General features: G+C 41.3%; 1 protein-coding gene across 3 annotated transcripts in view; it reads right to left on the bottom strand.

Annotated features, from left to right (window-relative positions):
- Window positions 1–9404: 9404 nt before the first annotated feature.
- Window positions 9405–15781, bottom strand: part of FDXR (ferredoxin reductase) — a 38746-nt gene continuing 32369 nt past the window's right edge. For all 3 annotated transcript variants that reach the window (XM_089536758.1, XM_089536767.1, XM_089536777.1), the window contains 3 exons: window positions 14754–14925; window positions 13180–13353; window positions 9405–10391 (listed from right to left, as the gene is read on the bottom strand). In XM_089536758.1, coding sequence (XP_089392884.1) covers window positions 10261–10391; window positions 13180–13353; window positions 14754–14925 — 477 coding nt within the window. In that variant the 3' untranslated portion in view covers window positions 9405–10260. The remainder of the gene's footprint in view (window positions 10392–13179; window positions 13354–14753; window positions 14926–15781) is intronic.

The following is a 15781-nucleotide window of genomic DNA, read 5'->3' as shown; positions in this document are numbered from 1 at the left end:
AGGGAATGCCCTGCCCACTGCCCTCCCTCTGACCTAAATCCCTCCCCTGAACTTGACCCGATCATGATCGGGGGCAAGTTCATATTTTGTGGAACCCAGGTTTTTTCAAAAGAGACGGCTTTTGCCCTGATTCTAGATGACCCGCTAAAGGGCATTTGCTTGTGCATGTGCCAAAATGGATTGTGACAGATTTAGGGCCAATATGAACTTCATGTGCAAAAATCGATTCCTGATCCGGGATAAAGTGTAGTCTGAATGGGCCTTTTATGATCTTATTCAGTTCTTTCATAGGTGCCCTTCCTAATCCCAGACTTCTGATTTCCTGACTGCTATCTCCGCTTTGATCAATATTTGAACCAAGGTATTAGAGCTCCTAAATATTTCAATTTTCTCATCGTCTAGGGTAAATCCGTAAATCTTCTGTGATCATTTTTTAAAATGTTCACCATTAATCTGACCTTTCTTCCTTGACCTTTTTACATAATTGCTCCAGGTCTTTGTTGTCTAAGGGAACATTTACTAAAAGGTTAGAAGTCAGAGAGTGTATCGTAGTGACTTTCCCATTTCTTCATCTCTCTGATCCCTTTGTTCATCTCCTCCTATGTATTTGTCCTTCCCTGAGTGCCACCATTTAGTCAGATCTGGCAGATGGCTGCTAAGAAAGTAGCTGCTAATTGGGGTGAGTTTCATTTGTATCATTACTGCTCTATTTTAACTCTTTAAAAAAACTATTGCGAATTACTGTTTTAATGTGATTGTTTTTTTTAAGGTTTGTACTAGCTATCTTTTAACTGCATTGTATTTTGTCTTAACTCAAATTGTGAGCCACCTTGGATGCCATATTAGGAAAAAGGTAGGATATTTAATAAATGAATATAAATAAATAAATGAGTCGTTCCCATTGTACAGTTGGACTATCAGTTGCCTTTTCCAGGGAGATCAGTGGCAGGCAAGGAGGCGCTTTATTCTCTCAGGCATTTCACTTGCATATCAGATTTCTTTCATTCTTAGGGATGTGGCAGGGGTCTACACACTGATGTGTTAAGGGTCTGTCTGCACATGATTTCACTGATTTGTTTTTATTGTAGTGGCTATTGGTTGGTCTCTTTTTATCACCTCCTATTATATGCCATACCATTTAAGTATGGTACCCACAGACTTTTGGTGATAGAGCAGAATAGATAAAATGGAAACAAAGAGTCTGCCCTCTCAGTATTCCGTAAGTATCAAAGTCTTCTTTCTCATTTTCACTGCTTAATAAAAGCTGCAAATCAGCACACTATAAGCCTAACAATAACAATAAAATTTAAAAATCCATTAAATCCAAGCATTCAAGCAAAATAAAGAAAGGCAAGATGGTACTGGTGTTGAAGGTTTTACATAATCTAAATCTTGTTTCAGTTGTGGGATATAAGGGTTTTAACTACACTAGACTCTTTTAATCTGTGTTCTCAGAGCTGTGGCATACTTTATGGGACAGCTGTCTTTTTCAGATGTGCATAAAAGTCTGAAAGCTAGAAAGACATGTGTATCCTTGTGTGTTTGCAGACAAGAGCTCTGTGCTGGAGAGTCATGACTGGCAATGTGCATGCCCCCTGCTTCTCTACCTATCAAATGTTATGGAACTCACTCTTTATAGTCCATTGATTCTCAGCTTTTGGTTCTCCAGAATTTTTTCACTTCAGATTCTAGAAGCCCTAGCCCAGCATAGCCATTGCTAAGTTGAAGTCCCAAACATCTGGAATGCCAAATATTAGGAATTAATAGCGAGCAACCAGGAAAACCATCTGCTACACAAAGGATGAAATACATATTGTGGCAATACCTTTATAGAGCAACCAAGAAGGGCACAAAAGTGTGTGCAATCTCTTCAGGCTTCATCATCAGGCAAAATGTTACATAAAACAAATGCTGGATGGAAATAATAATTAATAATTTATTTTATTTATATACCGCTATTCCAGAGATCATAGCGGTGAACAGCAAGTAAGCTAATTAGCAAGTAAGCTAATTAGCCCCCAACAGTCTGGGTACTCATTTTAGCGACCTCGGAAGGATGCAAGCCTGAGTCGAGCTTGGGCCCTTTTGCTGGTCTTGAACTCGCTACCTTGTGGTCTTGAGTGAATGGCTGCAGTACAGGCATTTAACCACTGCGCCACCAGGGAAAAACAGGGAAAGGCAAAGACTTACCTTAAAGACAGGTTGTCTCAACATATGATTATGAATTTGCAGACCCTCAAATGGGATTCATCAGGTAAATGTGACATCATTAGGTTTCATCCAGAGTAGAAACTAGTTTTCCTGGCAATAGGAGAAACAATAAAGTTGGATGTTCATTTTGAAGATACAATCCTATCCCTGTAAACTCAGAATGATATCTATCCTATGTGAACCTCACAGGCTCCTTTATCAAAATAAAACAGATATTATCTAGGAAGTGTTTATACTGACAAGGCAAAAAATTATTTTATTTACTGGAATACAGTCGGCCCTCCATATCCACAGATTCAACCATCTGCTTGAAAATATTTTTTAAATATCTAAATTCCAAAAGGGATAGAATTTTTCCTGTGTGATGATATTTAATGAGACTTGAACATCCACAGATTTTAATATCCTCAGGGGATCCTGGAACCAAACCTCAGCAGTTACCAAGGGCCCACTGTAGTTTTTCTTTAGCTGAGGTTTGGTTCTCATAATCAGTTTTTCTGTGGAATAGAGTCCTTAAATGCCCAAGTTAATAAACAGCCATTCAATTTACCCTCAGTCTGGGTTAAATAGGGCACACACAACTCATAATATCTAGAGGATATCCCTTAATTAGAGAGCTATGTGTAACTTGGAGGATTTCTTGAAACCATATCTTCACCATCACTTTGGGCTGCAGATTGGGAAACAGGACACAGGAGAAACATATCTAAAAACAGAGTTAATTAATTCTCCAGGTAGGCTTGCTTTAAAAAAAATTTCTTCCAGGTAGCAACTGCTTTAAAAAAGGGAGGGTATGCAACACAAATTTAGCATGCTGGACATACATAAATGACACAGCCAATATGTCAACCAGGACAAAATCAGGCCAAGCTGAGAGGTGACTATTAAAAGGTCCACCTGAAGTTTTTATGAGCTAGGGTTGCGAGACCGGTTTGGGGACAGAGCTCCTGTCAGTGTAATCTTTATCAGATCTTGGAGCAAAACAAGGTATTGCAAAGCCCCGTTAAGTGGAATGAACTTGTCTTTTGTCATCTTCCAAACTCTAAACATTCAGCTACAGCCAGTCCTTCCCTACACAGCTATTGCCTTGTTGATGGAGGGGGAGTGTGAAGAAGTACCCACCAGTCAGGCAGTAGTCATGTTGGTATGGGTGGTAGCTGAATGTTGAGGTTTGGGGTGCATCTGCACTGTAGAAATAATGCAATTTGGCACTACTTTAACTGCCATGGCTCCATCCTACAGAACCCTGGGTTTTGTAGTTTTGTGAGACATCAGCACTCTTTGGCAGAGAAGGCTAAAGACCTTGTAAAATGACAAATTCCATGATTCCAAAGGATAGACCTACAGCACTTAAAATGATGTCAAATGATATTATTTCTATAGTGCAGATGCACCCTTGAAAAATGAGACAGGATGGGTACCTTCGTCCCACTTAACAGAGCTCTGCAGTACTTCATTCTGCTCCAAGATCTTTTAAGATTAAAGTAACAGGAGCCTTGTTCCAGATGGCAACCCTAATCTGAGCTCCCTTTATCAACTCTCATCTGCATCTACATCAGTGTTTAGTCACCTTTGCTGTCCAGGAGATGAGAAGCACTCTTACTGCAGCATTCAAAGATATAGCTGTGTTAGTTTGTAGAGTCAGTATGTGGAGAGATCTTGTAGCATCTATGACACTAACTGCAAGAAATAAGTTGGCAGCATGAGCTTTCTTCTTAATGCAGCAGGTAAGGAAGAGATTCTCTGTACAGACATTATTAGTAGGCTGCTTGATAAAGACCTGACAAAATGGATCTTCCCCATAGCATCCAATTCTACTTTGGTAACTTCAGCCATTCTCACTCAAAACTCTTTTAGGAGTCATCTCCTTTCACAGAGGGTGCGAGATGCAGTTTCTGGCTCCACAGTGCCACCTAATGGATAGAGCAGACTTGAGAGGAGAAACTTGGCATAAGAAGTTTAGTCCGGGCTAGGAACGTGGAGGAAAGGAACCCAGGTTTTCGGTCAGAGCAACTAATGCTGTGGTGGGAGCAGTTCAAAGGCATGATGAACATAAAGTGCATTTGCATAATCTTAAGTAAGGGCCCCTTGTTTGCACAAGGTTAAGCCCAAAAGATTGACTTTTCGTCCTTCGATGCTACTTTGCATTCGGGCGCTAATCCCAAAGCTCAAATCAGACTTTCATGTGAATAACCAAGTGGCTGCTCCAGTTGCTCCAATATATATATATATATATATATATATTTCTCCTTTACTGTATCTCTCCTTCCCTAGTTACTGACAGGGAGAGCTAGCCAAACCAGCATGCCTGTAGGATGTTATTCTATACATTTGCACTTGCATGCATGTGCCCACAGGTGAAGAGAGGGGAAAGTGTAAATTTGTATACCACTTCCCTCCACTTTAGATCTTTTAAACTGAAGCCTGCATTGCCTATTAGCAGGACGATTGGTCTGTCTGGAAAATTCAACAGCTGCCTGAAATCCAGTCATTTTTCTCTAAGATCTTACATGTTCTCTTCTCAATTCTTTCTCCTATACCAGCGAAGGGGAAGATACAGCCATTCTTGGGCTATGGATATTGTTAGACTGCAACTCTCACCATTGGCTCACGTTGATAAAAGCTATAGGGCCACACAATTCCCTATCTTCTACAAAGTCCAGAATCCTATCAGCAAATCAAAGATACACCCTCCAGTCGTCTAACCTGGTATCTTTCTGGTTACTGGTACCATAATATAGTGATCTTTTTCTCTCGTTTGACAACAGGTGGGAACTGTGTGGCCCTCTATGTTATTGATCTGTAACCCATAGCACTCCTCCATATTGGCTATACTGGCTAGGGCTGCTAGGATATACTGTACACAGTTCATCAGCATCTGGAAGGCTGCATAATTTCCAGATGAAATACAGAATGGGGCTTTTTAATAGAAATGTGGATTCCATCACTGAGATGGGATCCCATTTGGTAGCCATTTCTTCCATTCACTAAGAAACCAAGCACAGTTGATCCTTGGTAGAGAAAAACTGTGTCTACTCACACAGCTCTCTGTGGTGGTTGAAAAGAGTCAAATACAACATGGAGCATCTGCATAGAAGAATCAAAAGCATCAACTCATCTTAGAGCCAAGAGTTTATTGCAGGGACGGAAGGCAGGTTAGGCTGGGCCCAACCATTTTGCTTCTTCCAGGAAAAGATGGAAATGAGCTGGATTAACATGGTACACAATCTATGAGGAAGTCACCCTAACAGAAGACCCACTGTAAACAAGAATCATACAAGGTATCAAGCTGAAGAGGGCTGGCACTGGGCAACCTCCCTAAAGATAGTGCTCTGTGGCCCAGAACTTCCTGCTGTCTCCACATTTGCCAGCACCAGCTTCTGAAGCAACTGCCTTTCCTGCCTCAAGCAACAAGACAGTCCCTGCCCTTGGGCAATGATTTTTAGGTGAACCCCATGCCACTTATATGCAAAGTGGAAATGTGACCAATGTAACCTGGAAACGTGGGGGAAATGCCTCAGCACAGGAAGATGGCCTTTTGCTGTGATGCAAGAAGGCTTAAACACAAACACACACACATGCACACACAAAATCTTTGCAGGGAAAGGAAACCTTTGGGTGCAGCAGGGAGGGCATGAACCAGCAAGGTTGGCAGCGCCGCTAGGACCCTAAAGCCTCCTGGAGCAGGGGACGCAGATCAGTTCCAACACTTCTTAGAGCAGGCTGCCAAAACCAGCTTAATCATTTTCCTGTATCCAGAGTTGATGTAATCCCCAGATCAGAGAGAGTAACACCATAAATGCATCATCCCAGTGCCGTAACAGGGGCTCTAGCACACAAGCAGCTGTTCAACAAGCTTTATTGCTCGTTTGCCTATGCCTATCCAGCAGTACTTGCACTTCTCTATATTTCCTAATGAGACACTGCAAATGAGATTCACACCGGGGGGGGGGGGATGCATATGTGTGCCTTCTCTCTGCAATTCAAACTACAACCTCCCAGTTGAAAAGTTACCACTCAGATAACCCAACAGGAGAGCCAACGATTTCAGTGCAGAAACAAAAACATTCACAGGCAGAAAAGGGCTCAGCTAAAGTACTGGGTGAGAGCCAGCATGGTGTAATGGTTTGAATGTTGGACTGTGGTTTATCACACTAGGGAGATCCCAAAGAAAAACAGAATTTAAACTAAATATACTGTAATTTTTTTAAAAAAAACTCAAATGCCTGAACTTTTATCAGACGACATTGCTGTTAAAGTGAAAGAATGTGAAGTTAAACCAAACATAAAGCAGAGAAAACCGGCAGCTTTTTACTTTTGGAACTTCCCGAAAGTAAAGCCGATTTTCTCTGCTTTACATTCGGTTTAACTTCACGTTACTTCACTTTGTGGGTCATTTCATGTAATAAACTTCCCACATTTGCAAGTTTTCTTTAAATCTAAATCGCTTTTAAATTCTGTTTTTCTTTGATATTTCCCTATTATGATAAACTTATATGACTCTGGAGACCAGGGTTCAAATCCCTGCTTGGTCATGGGAAATGTGGGCAAGTCACATGCTTTCAGCCTCAGAGCAAGGCAAAGGCAACAAATTTTGCCAAGAAAACTCCATGATTGACTCGCCTTAGGGTTGCCACAAGTTGGAAATGACTTGAAGCCACACAACCACCACTACAAGAGCACTGGGTACTCTACATGTTAAGAAAAACCATCCACATTTTATGTTGCACAACCCTTTAGATGGCTCTCTATATCTTTCTTGGTCTGCAAATCCCACCAGCCCTTCCCAGCATAGCCAATGGTGAGGAATGCTGGAGTTGCAATCCAATATCTGGAGTTCCACAATTTATTTACCTCTATTGTAGTAAAACAACTTCCTTCCACTTCTTCCACCATGGATAGTTCTGTATTATAAACTGTGAATAGCCAGCTCATTTGGCTTGGCCCTGAGCAGTAGCTACAAAGCTGCCTTTCTGCTGAAATAGGAAGGACGGTGGGGAGGGGATATCAGGTATGTGTTGCATAAGGAGGCAAGCTCAAGGGCTTCTCATGCCAGCCGAACATGAGCCTACATTTAAGATTAAGCCATGTAAAAACAAGTGGCACAAGAGTTATTAATGACTTCAGACATTTCTCCACCATCATGTTTGTAATGGATGTCAGAATGTGCACCAGTGCTCCTGAAAGCAAACAAGAAAAATGGGAACCACCAATTCAGCCCATTACAGTGCCTGCATACTTAAATCTGGGATACTTGATTGGGCCATTATTTTCTCCAGTGTGCATAGGAATTAAAGAAATGCACCCGGCATTGACAAAGTCTCCACTTCCTATGGGAAATGGCATTGTGACAGCCATGTAAATGCAGAAAACAAAATTACCATGGAAAGGGCGGTACAGTATCGTCTCAATTATCTGATCTTTGATAATCCGACATTCTGGATTATCCGACGTCGCTGCTCAGTGATTTCTTTACATTTTCAGAGGACTGTTTATACATTACCATGTTGTTACTGCAACGTTACTGCAACGTTACTTTTACTGTTATTGTAGTAAAACTTCAATGTGTTTGCAATTCATAGTGATTTCAAGGCTTTTCTTGGACCCTCCGGATTATCCAACGTTTTCAGCTGACTATCAGCTCGCCCGTTTATATTGGATAATCGAGACTCTACTGTATTGTTTTTATTATACTAGTGGTTCTCAGACCTTTTCCCTCTGGGTACCCCTTTACATCTACACGTGCATGTTGGGGGCCTCTCCTCCTTGAGATAGTACATGGAATTTTGCTTTTTGGAGAAAGCAAAACAAAAGGGTTTTAACTTTGCTCCTTTCAAAGACAAAAATGAAGGGTTTTGTCTTTGGAAAGAGCAAAAGGAAAGGGTTAACTGCTCCTTCCAAAGACAGAAACCCCAATTGTGGGATCTTGTTTTTGGAAAGAGGAATGGGTTAACTTTGCTTCTTCCAAAGACAGAAACCCCAACTGGGATTTTTCCTTTGGCAAGGGTTATCTTTGTTCCTTCCAAAGACAGAAGTGAAGGATTTTCCTTTTGGAAAGAGCAAAGTGAAAGGAAAGAGTTTTAACTTTGTGCCTTCCAAAGACAGAAGGCGAAGGGGAAGAAAAGGGAAGTAGTGCAGTTTGCTCCACCTTTCTCCCAAACTGCTGCCTCCCCACCTCATCCTGACACTCACTTTTTGCTCTTCCTCTCACTCCCTCCCATGGTGAGCTGAAGGGGACACTAAAAAAGTGTTCCAAGTACCGCCCTTCCCTGGAGGCTCAGCTAATCCATGTCTGAGGTCAGCACCCCCCTTGGGAAACTGTCATGCACCCCTGGGGGGTGTACCCCACCATTTGAGAACCTAAAGGTAAAGGTAGTCTCTTGACATGAATGTCTAGTCATAACCGACTGTAGGTGGGGGGTGCTCATCTCCGCTTGTAAGCCAAAGAGCCAGTGTTGTCAGAGTACTGCTCTGGTGGTCAAGTGGCCAGCATGACTGCACCAAACGCAGTTACCTTCCCACCAAAATGGTACCTATTTGCATTTGCATGCTTTCAAACTGCTAGGCTGGCCAAAGCTGGGACTAGTGATGGGAGCTCACCCCATCATGCAGCACTTGGGCCTTGAACTGCCAACCTTCTGATCTTCCGATCATTGGAATTGGCGTTTTAGCCACTAAGCCACCCCATCTTCTTTGAGAACCTGGGTATTAGATAATTCATTCGCTGGCTCCTACTGTATCTGAAATATTTATGTAGGTCTGTTGAAGAGCAGAGTTTGGAAAAGTTACTTTTTGGGGCTTCAGTTTCCTAATCCTGGCAGGGGCTTTCAGAGTTCTTGTCCAAACAAGTAATTTTCCAAGGATTATGAAGGATTACAAACCTGCCTTCATTTCATCACTATTGGCCACCATGAGCAAAACACATAAACTCAGACAACCCTAAAATACAGAACCCAAGAATCCAAGGATAATGCCCATCCAAATCTTTCCGTTGTGGTATGCCTCAGGAACAAGTTAATCACACATCTCTGTTACTTAAATTGCAGCAGTAATCCAACTTCTGTTTGATCTTCCAAGAAGAAAAGATAGTCATCTCAGATGATTTATTGACAGTGGACATGTACAAGGATCTGTCAGGTTTGTGAAGAGCAACACTGTATTTTCCAGCTCTCAGGGTTGATATAGTGGGAATTTTGCCAGCTTATGTTAAGGCTAAAGCATACATGCTAGATCAGAAATGGGAATCAAGTGTACTGACCGAGGCTCACAGTCTGTTTGAGAAGGAGCTTTATTTTTAAATGATTATACAATCTGCAATCTGACATCAAAGTTGAAATGTGGGTGAGGAAGAATAATTAAGTTTCAGGGTGAAGGTGACTGATGCCCCCATCCTCATGATTATTCAATCCAAGTTTAGTTCCTCTCTCCCAAGTTCTTCAGCTACATTTTATTCTTACGTCCAGCGTGTCTGAAGCAGGTTACAAAAAATAATGTTCTGTACCACATGAATTGTCAGAAGAAATAATAGAAAAAAGTCATAAGATTTTTCTAAGTCCTCCAGGGTGGGTGGTGCATGAATAGTTTGTATAAACATCATGATGCAGAGATGTAAACTGGACAAAATTTCACACACAACAAATGAACTCTCTCACAATCCAGCAAGAACAACGAAGGCACTTAATCCTATTTATAATGCCGCTGAAAAACCTAGTGTAATTTCCAGGTGGTGGGTGGGATTCAAATCAGGAGGAAGCTCCAGATAAATACAAAAATTTGTTGCCAAACAAACAGCAAAGAACAACCTCCCCACACAAACACACAGCAGAAAGATAGACCAAATGCCAATGTTTATATGGCCACAAGCTTTTACCTCATTCAAAAACTTGAAATGAACACTTATCATCTCACCACCGCATCACACCTTTTCTTCTGACAGAGAACTGTAGAATGAATGATGGCTACACCATGTTGAGGGCTGAGCACCTTTGTGAGGTACAGGGTCAAAATACAGACAACTCCTGCACAAATCCTACAGGGTAAACACCCAACTCAATGACTGATCAATTCCAGCATTTCTCGTGGATCTGTTATCTTCTCACGAGGCTTTCCAGACAGCTTTCCCCTTGCCACTTCAGCAGCATTGATCTTCTCCCAATCAGAAAAGGATACTGGGTGGATACCTGTTAATCAAAGAAGAGAAGAAGGAAAAGTATAGATCAAAAATCAACCCCTTTTTGATTAATTACACATGCAAACCACAGAAGCCCATATGCCTTTCATGCACACAGACCTCTTCAAAATTAAAGGCATGCTTTGCACATCAATTACTAAGCAGACTCAAGAGTGCAGGTTAAATGAGATTAGTTATATCTTGGAAGAGTCTTATAATAGCAGTACTCTACCTTAGGGGATGAAAAGCCTTTGGTTCACTTAAAAATCCTGAATTGGTTTAGAGGGAACACACTAATTGAAAGCATTTAAAAATAATGACGGTAAAGGACCCAGGTGGGCCATAGAATGCATTCCTAAGTACACAAGGGAAGAATCACTACAAAAATGATCCAAATTCAATAGCGTTTGTAGAAACAGAGCCAGTTCATATGGTGGTTTTCCAGGTTTCGTATGTCACTGATAAATAGTTCCTTTTGGGACAGGGTGGTTGCACTTTTAAAGCTTGCCATAGCTACTGTTTTCAAGTCACCACTCCCATACGTTTATTCATATGGACTACTTTACGCACTATTCATTATTGCTCTGCCACATAGCAAAGACAGCATACACAATCTTGTGCTGAGAGTGTCCATTCCACTATATCTATGCATACAATGGGAAGTTGCAGTTTGCTAGAATATGGTCAAGCATGATAGATACATGTTCTTTTACCATGTATTGTATGGCTTAGATACCGGAAGGGAGGGAGAGAGGGAATCTGCTACATGAAAAATTATTATTAGAGCTTCCAGCTACTTCTTGCTTACTGTCTTCCCTTTTGAGACAGGCATGAAAACAACAGCACAGCACAGCACTGTAACCCAGATAGGCTCTGTCCTCCCCAAAAGTTGTCTGATATATCTAACACTGTATGGCACAAACCTTCTGGAATTTTCTGACATTCAGAAACAAAGGACACCCTGAGGCTATCTATACCAGAAAGGGATGGCTGTCTTAGAATATGAAAAGCATCTGCATAAAAGCTTAGTTTTAGTCTAATAACAAATTAGGCTGGGTATTAAGATTCATAACGTCAGGGGAGAGAAACTGTTGCAGTCTTGTGTTTTCCTTCAAGATCTGATCTGCACCAGAGTCTACTCTTGAATGCCCTGTTGGTGATATAATTCACACACATCTGTGCTTGGTATCAGAGCAGGAAAGCACATAGCATCCAAAAAGACCACCGGCCACTGGGCAATCAAGAAAAGTAGACAGGCAGAGAAAAGTGGAAAGAGATATTGTCAAGAGTAGTAAGGACATAGAAGGGAATCCAAGGCTGTCCTTCTGTCATGGCCAAACATTAACAGCTGTTCAGTGGCACCAAAGGGGTTAATTTGTATTTAGTGACTTTGCCAGATACTTTTTGCATTAGCTTGGTTGTTTGAGGCTGGTAAAAGATAGGAAGCCTGAGGACAGACAGGGGGAGTGAATCTTCCTGTGTTACTAGCCTACCTGCACAAGTCTCCTAGCTGGAGGGGAGGGATGAGATGGATCATGTTTGTGCAATGTGATTTTCTCTGTTCACCTTTTCACTGTATAACCATTCAGAATCCATATTCCACAGGACTCAGTCATGGGAGGTGCACCCCAGCCCAGCCTATTAGCCAGCAGCAAGGAACTGGGATTGCTCACCAGATAGTCTGGATAGAATTAGTTTGTTTGGGGCACAATGCTACCATTAGCTGGGAGGGGATGCTGGTCCCCATCAGCTAAAGGGCTGGAATGCTTCTGTGCTGTATCCCATCTGCTGCATCATTTAACACCAATGAAGCTTAGCTTATAGCAACAATGTGTGTCAGTGTTTGGCATAAAACAAAGTCTTGGGGAGGCCTGGAATACACCCAGTTCAGCTCAGAATAGCCCCTGATTAGTAAAAACTCCACAATTTATCTTAAAGCTGTGAGGTGAGATTCATCAAAGATCGCAAAGCAATTTGCACCTTAAGTCAACAGAAGAAGAAAAGCAACAATTGCTGTCAAATCTTGATTTCTACTAGAGGAGATTGAAATGTATTGCCTGTAATGCTTAGATCAAGGAGTTATTATAACAAAAGGTGTGAAAACTAAAAGCAAAAGAAAGTTAAAAGTAAGTTATCTCAAGGGCTTAGTGTGTGTGTGAAAGCAACATTTGTTTCACTCCCACTCCTAGAAGTATATATTTTTTTTAAAAAACACCCACTAGTGACTGACCATCTAACAACATTTTCCTTTTAGAAATTAAAATGCAAGCACTATCTTGAAACAATCTGTTTTAAAACCCCAACTTTCCAAACCTTTCTCATCATTTGGAAGCCATCCCACAGGCTTTTTTAAATAAAAAACCTGAGGTTGATAACATTTGGGATTATTAAGGGATATGCAAGACTTGCTGACCCAAAAAAGGAATTGCCACAATTCCATCTTGAAGACAGTCAAAGTCCCGTTAATTAAACATTAATTAAAATACACAGTAAACATCAAGGTCATTGACCACACCACACTTAGTGCACTGGATCTCATCCCAATTCAGAGGCTAAGCAGAATCAGGACTGGTTAGTACTTGGTTGGGAGACCACCAGGGATCTGCAGACAGGGGGCTAGGAAAGAACCCTGCTTAAATTCTTGGGAGAACTGCTACCAGTTGGTGTTGACTGTACTGAGCTAGATGGACCAATGGTTTGACTCAGTGTTTCAGGCAGCATCTTATGTCCCATGTTCCATCCTGATTGATTACAGCATCCCAACATAATTACAGAGAGAAAACACACAACATCTTTACCTCGTGACTGCAGGATGTTTCTCACCAAGTCAAAGCCTTCCTTGGCACCTGAAACATCCAAGGCACCAGACTGCAGATCCTCCAGCACAGACTGGGCTGTGTCAAAGCTATCATTCATTGTGGTGATGATCACACCTGTGGGCCCCCTCTTTACCCAGCCACTGCAGTAGAGTCCTGCAAAGTATAATAGTCAGGCAGCCTAACCAATCTGGTCCACACTCTTCACTTGGAACAGAGCCAGGCAACAGCTATGAACCTGGCACACTCCCACACCCCAGTCAGGATTACTGGTGCACTGGCTAAACACCTCCTTCTGCCCCCTCCAAGGTCATTCAGAGACACATGCAGTTGTCATCATCCTATTCCAGAAAGGCTCTCTGTTTTTGCGATTGAGCAACTAGACTGAGCTTTTCTCATTAGAAACAACCTGGCGACCAAACCAGTGTTGTAAAATTTTCAGAAATTTTGTTCTTAATTGGGAAAGGGGATGGAATTTTTTTTTTGAAAAATTGGAAGGGGGAAGTTGATATTTGTATTTTTTATAGACTGAAAGGTGCTTTGATACTATAGGAACATAAATTGAAGTATATGCATACTATAATACAAGTATATAATTTCATTTAGCATAAAATTATCATATTTGGTTTATTAGAAGTACTGATTATTCAAACAATAGTTACAAGCAAAATTCCCCTTTTAATTGTTTAAATTTTTTGTTATAAATTGAACTACAAGGTCCTGAACAGCAACAAACCTCTGGTTTTGACATTTTATTAGTAGCAGGCAAAACTCAATAAAAAACAGAAACAATCATCAACACTAGTAAAACAGAAACGTATTGCCTCCTCTAGTCATCAGCAGAGTCAGATATATAGTTCTTGCCAAAAAAAGAGCTGAGAAAAGGACACCCGCCCCTCCACATTCGCTGAGGTTAGGGGAACAGGACCCTTGTGAATGTGGAAAAACTACTAATCACAAAAACGTATGTTTTTACCTGAGGGAACACCTCTCTAGGAATCTCTAGGTCCTCCAGTGCAACTCTGTGGTCAATATCTGTTAAAAATGCCTAGTGGAGTGTTCTTTCTAGGAATCTCTAGGTCCTTCAGTGTGACTTTGGTTAAAGTTGACCATAGAGTTGTGCTGGAGGACCTAGATATTCCTAGAGAGAACATATTAATAAAATTCGTGAATAATCAAATCAGCAAAAGTCAAAGGCGCAAACATGTAAACCAAAACCAGGAATTTGCAACGAGCAGGAAGTGTACATTGTCTTATGTAATGGTGATACTGTTACATAGTTTTTAGAAATAATTTTGGGGGTGTAGATATATGGATGCCTTATTTTAAACATGTTCTGCATCATTGTAAAAAACAAATTCCATATTCCATTTTTCTCCTCAATTTTCAATTTTTCCAGGAAAAAACTTCAAAACAAAAACAAAAACCAGAGGGGAAATCAGGATTTTCCTCTTGAATTTTTCTGTGTGTTTGCATGTTTTATCCAGGCCTTCACATCACTATTAAGCATTTTTTACATTGTAGTGTGGCCACCACACAGCTGCAATTCTACTGACCTGGTGCCCCAAGCACTCTACCCAAATTGTTAGGGATAATGCCTTGCTTGGGGACAAAGGGTACAGCAGGGTCAATTGGGACGCTCTTGTAACCAATACTGCTGAGAATCAGCCCACACATCACCTCTTCAACTTCTCCAGTGGGAACTGCCTTGGCGCCATCTCCTGTACCCTGCAGAGTCCAGGAACAGAAAGCAAAGGAAAGGGAGAAGGAAGGCAAGGTGAGGGAGAACATCTTATAATGCCAGCAGTTAGCCCAGGCTTCTTGGCCAGTTGCAAGGAAAGGCCATCCACTGACACTAAATGGTGAAGGTTCAGAACAGTCAAAAGGAAGTATTTCTACAAACAATGTAAAAATCACTACCAGAATAGGTAGCAATGGAAAATTAACTGGGATAAGTTTAAAAGGGGACTGGATAAATTCATGGAAGATGCTATGAGTGGCTACTAGTCAGGACGACAATATTATCATCTCCAATATGGGAAGGAGGCAATATGCCTCTAAACAGGGCCTAAATATTCTAAAGCAGCTATTCTTAACCTGTGGTCTGTGGACCCCAGGCAATCTCACAGGGGGCCCATCAAGCTTGAAGAAATGTTATGAGCTTTTACAGTTAAAAACTCCTAGTCTTAGAGCTATTAACTGTAAAAGCTCATAAGATTTCTTGATTCCTGCCTCTATCCCGCAATAACCATAATTAAAATTGAACTCGTCACCTCATCACTATACCCACAAGTTTTGCATTTCCATGGGTAATCAGGCAGTCTATACATTTCCTTCCTAAACATCAGCTTGTAAGGGGATGCTGTGGATATAGTATATCTTGATTTCAGTAAGGCTTTTGACAAAGTTCCTCACAATATTCTTGCAAACAAGTTTGTAGAATGTGGGCTAAACAAGGCAACTGTTACATGGATTTGTAACTGGTTGACTGGCCAAACTCAAAGAGTGCTCAACAATGGCTCCTTTTCATCCTGGAGAGAAGTGACCAGTGGGGTCCCACAGGGCTCTGTCCTGGGCCCAGTGC

The sequence above is a fragment of the Sceloporus occidentalis genome, unplaced genomic scaffold (genome assembly GCF_023333645.1).
Source record: "Sceloporus occidentalis isolate IW3139 unplaced genomic scaffold, rSceOcc1.0.p SCAF_1, whole genome shotgun sequence".
In the NCBI taxonomy this organism is placed as follows: Eukaryota; Metazoa; Chordata; class Lepidosauria; order Squamata; family Phrynosomatidae; genus Sceloporus; species Sceloporus occidentalis.
This window is presented reverse-complemented; position numbering and strand designations above follow the sequence as displayed.